Here is an 8707-nt window from a genome sequence, read left to right as displayed (position 1 = left end):
TCCTTCCTTTTTTCATATATCACTTAGTGTTGTATGTAATGCTCTTTTGAGGGTGGGGTAACTGTGTTTTACACCTCAATATGAGAACTGTTTACATCATGACAAAGTAGCATATTTTCAATTTAACTTACTAAATACAGGAACATAATGTATTTTCTCACTATTTCTGTAGTTGTCAAGGTTTGCATTCCTATTGTTATAAATATTTTTCATATTTCAGTACAGACACACAAAATAATTGCATAGCATGCCAACATGCATTCTTACAAGATATTTAACTCCACAGGAGCAGATAGACTTCAGAGGAATCATACATAAACATACTGTTGTGAATGTTGAATGTCACCAGTGGAATGGTCTTAGAAATAATGATGCATATGGCATATTGCTTGCTATATTTAGGTGAGAAGAATGACAGTTTTAGTGCATTTACTTAGTTTTTACCTTCAGGGCCCCAATGTGTTGACATAAGAGATTCATATCTCACACTTGGCAGATAATAGGAAATGTATCAATGTTATGTATATAATAGGAAATGTATCACTGTTATGTATATAATAGGAAATGTATCAATGTTATGTATATAATAGGAAATGTATCAATGCTATGTACATATCTTGAAATTTTTAGGTACAGTTAACAAAGGGGAAAAAGCTTAAAATTAAGTGGCAGTTTAATGCATTTGACAATACACATACAGTTTCTCCTATGAAATTCTTATGTTTTCAATGAATGTTAAAAGTACATCAGTATCATTTGTTTCTTTTCTTTTTGCAGGTCTCAGTTGGCATGGTAAAATATTAGGATTAATTGGTTAGTAATGCTGAAAGAAACAATAGCTTGAATCTCATCCAGATACTCATTCTGATCTAAGAGAGTTACTCTGACAGACAGATTTAGCTTCTGCAAGAGTTGTTTTATGGTACGTGCTTATTAAAAGCCAAGCAGTTTAAATGATTTTTACCTTGAACTGAATTTTTCACTGTAAATATTTGTTCTATACCTATCTTATTAATTACTATGATTTTGTAAACTCCAGAAACCATTGAAGTCACTTGTAAGCAAATTGGTGTCTGAGAAGAAATGTCTCTGTTAAACTGCACTGAGTAATTATATATGTTAGGTCAATTTCAGTTGCTATGTATCAATGAATTTATCTGACATGTCACTTTGTAAGTTTACCATGGTGCCACACATCAGTATATCAATATTCCAGCATGGTCTAATGTTAATTGATTTGACATGTCACTCTATAAGTTTACCATGCTGCCACACATCAGTATATCAATGTCAGCATGGTTTAATGTTAATTGACTAAACTCTGATCTCTTCACATAAGCTAGACTGTTTTTGTAATTACCCCCCCTGCCAACACACACTGATGCTGCTATTAGCATCTCCAGAATAATAACAAAAGGTTAGGAGCTGTTTGTTTTATATCAAGATAAAAGTACTTCTAAAGTACATTATTTACTTGAATGTGTGGTTTCTTTAAGTTTACTAGAAGATTTCATACGAACTTTTCACTTATGTCACTGAAAACAGCATTTGTCATTCACTCCTAAAATTTGTAACTTCCAAATCTCTTCTTGACATTCATGAAGCATTTTAAAGGAATTTTGATTCTGTCCTGATGCTATGGTGGTAAACAAAGACCATAAAGCATATGAGGTTGCAAGCAATTCAAAATCTTTCAAGAAATGCGGTCAGTCATAACTCACTATGTAAACAATGCAATGCTTTTTGCCACAGTATAGTTACTTTTCTAAAAACTTAATACCATTTTTAGTTTTGCACACCAAAAATTTCCCTGTACACCATTTTACTAGATAATGTCTATATATGTGATACGTACACAACTTTTGGCATAAACTATATTCAGCCTAATTCTTAAGGTGGCAGGAGGTAGTTTCGTAATTGGCCCCAGACAAATTTCTTCACTTAAGGCTATGGTGTGACTTCTTCAGCTATTATTGTTTACTAATTAAAGATATGGATATATTTGTGAACTATGTGTTTCAGGCTTGTGTTTTTCTTGAAACTGATGTCAGGCATGTACACATTCCATAGTTGCTCTGCAGTATGTAGATAGTGAAATACCAATAGTCGGCTAGGAAGAAGAGCTAGCCTCCTATAGCAGTAAACACGTGGGTTCGGGGCAAGTAGAATATCTCAAAAACAGCTTGGGTGTCAACTATTTTTGACTGCATCAACCTGTTTATTACAGACTGTTTTGCCGAATTATCATCTAAGAAAAGAGCTGTGGATGTCAACTATTTTCGATTGCATCAATCTGTTTAATACACTGTTTTGCTGAATTATCATCTAGGAAAAGAGCTTGTGTTTGTACTGTGAGCATCACATAGTGTCAAAAATGACCATTTGACATGAAAACTGCAGGTATAAGTTTGGTTTTGGGGTGCATAAACTTCTTCTGCTATGAACTGCTATTGACTTTTCTGGTCAAGTCGATAATATTCTTATGCTTTGTTTTAATATAGGTATCCAAAAATATTACCTTTTTGACCTCACTTGTGAATTTTATTTTTTTAAAGATTCTTTTTTATACTAGGCCAATGATTGTAGCATTAAATTTGTGCATAAAACCTGTCTCCTGTTGCCTAAGGTTACTGCCTGGTTATCATATGCACTCACATATAAACCTGTTTGTGCATAAGCCAACCCACCCAAACTGAATAGGTATAAACACTAAAAAGTACATGAAACGCATCTAAGGCAACCGGAAAGTCCAAGACAACATCACAAGATGCATATGGTAAGTTCTAAATGCATTTATTTTGGCAAAATTACATTAGCAAAAATTACCCATATAATGCTCTTGGGGTTGGCATGTACGATTATTACATAGAAATTGTATGAATTTGTTTGAAAAGTAAATTTATTTATGTAATTTTCTGTTTTCTTATTGCTTTTGACTAATTCAGATTTTTGTATAACTTGATTGGATGATGAAAAGAATTAAGTATTTGTGGGTTGCTGTAACACTACTTCTTCCTTTTGACTCGATTATTGTTTATGTGTTATTGCAATAGACTTTTTATATCAGTGCAACGTTATGTTTTTATTTTGCCTTGAAAGTGTAAATAACTCATTAAAGTATTATCCCAGTATGACAACAAATGAACAACAATAGGGTATGATTTAATGCTCACTATTAGGCTTGTGAGCATTTTTACATAATGGCGCCAAATATGTACATTGTAGGGCTGAACATGCACTGGATGAAGTACATTCCAATGAATGAAGTACATACCTTGGATTCAAATCATGGGCACCATTGCACTAAACTTAAGTGATAAATCCAAAATACATTAATGAAGTTTCAGAAACAATGCTTTAAAAATTATGCTAATACTGTAAAAAATGAGTTGTAGTTTGCTTTGATGTAAGCGACCTTACACCCCATTTTACAGAACTATGGTACTGGTATAGATGCCGCTCAAAACTCCCTCTTAACCCATGACGGTAACTGCGTCTATTGGTCACCAGGTTCAACTCCCATCTCTGCAATGCTAGATTCCAAAGACAGAAACTCAGGACAGGTGACTCTGCATGCCAGACAGCAGCCTAAATGATATTTTTGATCCAAACATTGTATTACAATGTGAGGCTTAAAAAGACTGCTCAAATCTCATGAGAGGACATTTTTGAGGCATATCTGTTCCTTAGAGACTATAGAATATGCTTAGCATATATATCATTTACGCCAAGATGCCAAGGTGTTTATGTCCTGCTTCATGGCCTTTGCCAAAAGAATGTTGTGTTGTCAGGCCCGATGACAGTTTTTGTGTGTTTCTGGCAGTGTCTGAGTGGATTGATTAGACCTTGGATCGATTTCTCTCAACCACTATCAAGCCTTTGGTTGCCTGCAGTTGGTAACAAGTTTTGGCTATGAAGCTGGTTGCATTATTATGGCCATGAAACCACTTGATCTGAACTGGAAATGGTTCAGGTCCATCAAAAGGGCATGCAACTTTCTAACCCTGCATGTTAAAGCTAAGGCTATGAAAAAAAATGTTTTGTACAAAAGCATCCACAGTGAGGTGAAGACAAAGGGTTGAAACTTGTCTGAATTGAGTGATGTCAGAACCAATGAAAGGATCCACTTGGGAAATTAGGTGGATGAACCATTTCAGGTAAAAATTGGCGAGCAAGTCTAACATGTCCTTGTTGTGGCCTACGTCCCCTTCATCATGATGTCTAAATGTATTGGATAAAGCAGTTGCTGCTGATAGTGATAGAAGCCAACAGCTTCTCAAAAAGTTAGAAAAAAATGGGATACTCTGGCCTGAAAAGGAAAGATGCTGCAACCCTAGCACCTGCTTCGGAAGACATGCAATTTTCCTTTACATACCTTCAAAGTGGAGGGCTTTCTAACTCATGAGATTCTCTCCAAGACTGAAGGGCTGAATTCCTTTCTATGCATGGATCTCTTGATAGAAAAGTCAGGTGTGTAGGGTGGGCTTGTCCCAGTAGGAATGAAAAGCATATTCACAGAAGGCTCATCCAACCTGAGTGGGTCTATTAGAACCACTTTGCAGTTCTGGCCTGTATTTTCAATATCATTCTCAGTATTAGAACAGATGGAGGCAAGCCATTGCCTCAAGACACATCCCAAGCCTCTGGGTCTCACACTGAAGAGACAAATTTTCTTGCAATGTGCCCTGTGCATTCCCACACGTGCTCATTGTCTGTCTTTTTGGGCCAGATTAAAGAATTGCTAGGGATGCCAATTCGAAAATTTACAAAAATGGCTACCATATTCTGCAGAAGTGTGGGAAGATGCATGAAATATATTATGATCAACCAATTATATCTGCAGTGTTGTAATGTTTACTGATGTGATGTTCTTATCTTGGCTTAAAACATATGTATTGTACATGTCCAAGTGTGTGCAGTACTGGTGGAAGAACAAGATGCTGGCAATTGGCTCTCAAAAAAAAAGCCCTGGAAGTGCCTGGATTAGGGCTGTCAACGGGTACTCGGGTACCCGACCGTATTGAAAAACCCGGGTATTGAAACGTAAACGCGGGTACCCGTAAAAAAAAATCGCCACAATCGCCAACCACTTCAAACAGGTGTGACAGCTATGGCTTTAATTAGAAACCAGATCCCTGCTTAATATAAATAAACAATACATCAGAGAGTCTGTTTGGATTAATAAAATTCATTGGCATTGTGCAACAGGACAAACCGTTATCCCCGAGGCATTATATACCAAGGTTAAAACATAGCATTGTTCTACAGGTAATAAACCTCTTTGTAGACGATAACTATTGATTGTGGGTGCTAAATGATCGGTACATTGCGCGCTCTTTTAATGAAATCCAGATGGATACCTTTGATTTCCGAACACACATGTCGAAGAAATCCCACAATTTATATTATGAACAATTATCACATAAACACCTTGAAATCTTCGTAATGCCTCAAAGTAATCTTTGAGCAGCTCGTTGTTTTTCTAGTCAACTAGCGCTGCTAATTTTGAAAGTTAGCCATCATACATATACCGATATTTCTACTTTCGATACTACTACGTTTTTGTCATAACTATCTTAAGAATTATACTTCCAAAATAATATCACTTCTGCGACTGTGTGGTCACGTGGTATAACTGGGGCATAATAGCCCTATTTGTTATTGCCATTTTAGAAGAGCTTCATGTGTCGAACAAAACAGTTATTATAGCGACTCTTAGTAATATTATTTTTGTATTTAAGTAAATTTTTAAGAAAGAGTAATGGGCAAAGGTTCTAAAGTGTGGGCGCATGCTGAACGACTAAATGATAATAATGCTCGTTGCAAGTTGTGTGAACTGGTGCTTTCTGCAAAAGGTGGAAACACAAGTACTTTGCGGAAACATCTCGTTGGAACACATCGCATCGACGTTGTTAAGAATGAGAGCGCAAATAGTACTCCGAGCATTGCTTCATTCTTGGTCAGAAAACCAAACTTATCAAAAGCCAGGACCTTACAAATTGATCGCAGAATTGCGGCCTTTATTGCACAAGATGGGCGGCCAATAAGTATTGTGGATGGAGAAGGTTTTAAAAGCCTAATTAATTTTCTCGAGCCAGATTATGACATTAAATCTAGAACAACGACAACTGCTTTAATAAAGGAACTATATGATGAAGGCATTCGAAAACTGTTGGTGAAATTGGAAAAGGCTTTATATGTAGCATTTACGACTGATTTGTGGACATCTTTGCAGAACATTGCATATATGTGTGTGACTGCTCATTGGATAAATCCTGTGTGGGAACTAGAATCGGCAATTTTGCAGACAAGAGAGACTCCGGAAAGACACACTGGGCAAAATATCAGTGTTCGTCTGAGTGATTGTGCCAGTGAGTGGAACATTCCAATAAATAAAATAGCTGCTACAGTCCATGACAACGGATCTAATATGAATGCAGCCATGAACTTGCTGGATGACTGGCCAGATCAACTTTGCTTTGCGCATACGTTGCAATTGGCAATTAGCGCTGGTTTAAAAGTGAAATCCATAGCCAGAATGCTTGGTGCATCCAGGAGATTATCCGCACATTTCAAACGCAGTATAGTTGCAGCTCAGGCTTTGCGTGAAAAAAAGAAAGCTCTTCAAAATAATGACACCACAACGGTTTCAGAAGTTATAATAGATTGTTCTACAAGGTGGAATTCGACTCTGGATATGTTGGAACGCCTCGTCAAATTACGGTGGGCGATCGGTGCAGTTCTGTCCGACCCACAGGTAACAGTCCACAGCATCGCTTCTACATATGAAATGACGGACGAAAACTGGTCATTGGCTGAAGCTCTCATACCAATACTAAAGCCTTTTAAGCAAGTTACTGTCATGTCATCTGGACAAAAGTACCCATCTATCTCGTCTGTGTATGTGCACTTGTACATAATAATGAAAAACATTTCCAATTTAAAACCAGATGATGCAGCTGCAATTAAAGAATGTAGGAAAGCAATCACAAATGAACTTCAAACCCACTATTATCCTACTGGATACAGCATGCTCAATGCAGCTAAGGCTGCAGTTGTCGATCCGCGTTATAAACTTTTAAAGTTTTTTTAAAGAAGCACCATGACAGGAGACGTACGCTGCTGTCAGACTGGAGTTGATGGCAGTAGTAATCCCGGATCCACTAACTGTGTCGCAAACTAATGATGCCATCACTGACAAAACGGATGAACCAGAATCAAAGAGACAGAAACTGGAAAATGTCGCAGAAAATAATATATTCGATGATCTCGCTTCTCTGTGTGCCGCAGATGACAACGCTTCATCAGTAGACGAATTGTCAACATATCTGTCGGAGACGCAACTTAATGTCAATGGTGACATTCTTCAGTATTGGAGAGACAATACACCACGTTATCCCAGGCTGGCTGCCCTTGCACGAAAGTATCTCTGTATTCCTGCGACGTCGGTTCCATCAGAAAGTGCATTTTCGACGGCTGGACACGTTATAAACAAGAAACGTGCATCGCTGTCACCAGATACGGTCGATATGTTAGTTTTTTTGAACAGAAACTGGAAAATGTGTTGCGAACAATGATCATGTACTTGTTGACTATGACAGACTGGCATTATTGAGATTTGCTAAATTCTTTCCGAGTTTTTCTCATAAAAATAAAAACATTTACAAACATTATATTATCTAGTTTGAATTATTATTATTGTGTAGTGAATACAGTTTGTGGTCTTCTCTCTCTCTCTCTCACTCACACACACACACACACACACACACAAAGACGGTTTTAACGCATTACTCTTGACATGTGGTAAAGCTGCTTTACACGCATGCGTGGGTAATTCAAATCTGCGGTCAAAAGCCGATGAATAAACGTGGTCTGTTCTAACAAGGACTTATACTTTAAAAAAAGGTGAGTGTTCTAAAGGATTTAACGCGGCTGATCACAGTGATCATTAAAAGTTGGATTATACCTACCATCTGTGTACAAAGGTCATTCTAAATAAATTTATTAATTAATAGCGTGCGGTCAGATCATTCGCAGCTACATCGGTGCGGACGCATCAGACCGAGTAGTGCATTACACGGTTAGCCTCTATCGCCATACAAAATATTAAAGAAATGGGGATAACAATTAGTTGGTCTATGGTTGTACATGTCATTCATGTGCTAACGGGTACCCGTTAAATTTCGCAACAGGTACCCGGGTTGGTTTTTCGTGATTTTTGACAGCCCTAGCCTGGATCTAGGATTTTATTTGATAAGTGGGTTGGAGATTTCCTAGATCTTTGCCAACTGCAGTAGCAGATGCAATGAGGGGTATTCAACCTCATCTTCACAAACACCTTGATCTTACAGGCCTGAATATGTTGACAGAGAGATGTTGGGCATTATGACAGTGATAAGATATGGCTACTCAACAAATGCCTTAAAAATGAACTCCTTTCACTCCATCGTGGGACTGGAGTGAGCCAGATAAGTTCACTCTACAATCACTGTGAGGATTTTCCTCATCAAGCATAGCTCAATGTCTCTGTAAATAAGTTACAGTGGCGTGAAAGATGTCCCATTACTCCTAGGCATAACAAGACACCTATCCATTGGATGCACCATCAACAGTGGACCTGCTGGCTGGGCAACTGTTATGGTTTATGTTGTCAGGATGGCTAGCTGGATGGTTGGTGGCTCAGCAGTGAAATGGACAGATCAGTTAT

The 8707-nt window shown here is 37.6% G+C and overlaps 1 protein-coding gene across 1 annotated transcript; it reads left to right on the top strand.

The window, feature by feature from the left end:
- Positions 1 to 5761: 5761 nt before the first annotated feature.
- LOC149780582 (E3 SUMO-protein ligase ZBED1-like) lies at positions 5762 to 7093 on the top strand. Its single transcript, XM_089936219.1, has one exon. It carries the CDS (start codon positions 5762 to 5764, stop codon positions 7091 to 7093), a length of 1332 nt encoding a protein of 443 aa, XP_089792345.1.
- Positions 7094 to 8707: the final 1614 nt, after the last annotated feature.

The sequence above is a fragment of the Sinohyriopsis cumingii genome, chromosome 16, assembly GCF_028554795.1.
Source record: "Sinohyriopsis cumingii isolate HCF-2022 chromosome 16, ASM2855479v2, whole genome shotgun sequence".
Classification (NCBI taxonomy): Eukaryota; Metazoa; Mollusca; class Bivalvia; order Unionida; family Unionidae; genus Sinohyriopsis; species Sinohyriopsis cumingii.
The sequence above is the reverse complement of the archived record's forward strand: the minus strand, read 5'-3'. Positions and strand labels throughout refer to the sequence as shown.

Coding starts and splice junctions, on each gene's coding strand:
- LOC149780582 (XM_089936219.1), top strand. CDS start 5,762: ATGGGCAAAGGTTCTAAAGTGTGGGCGCATGCTGAACGACTAAATGAT.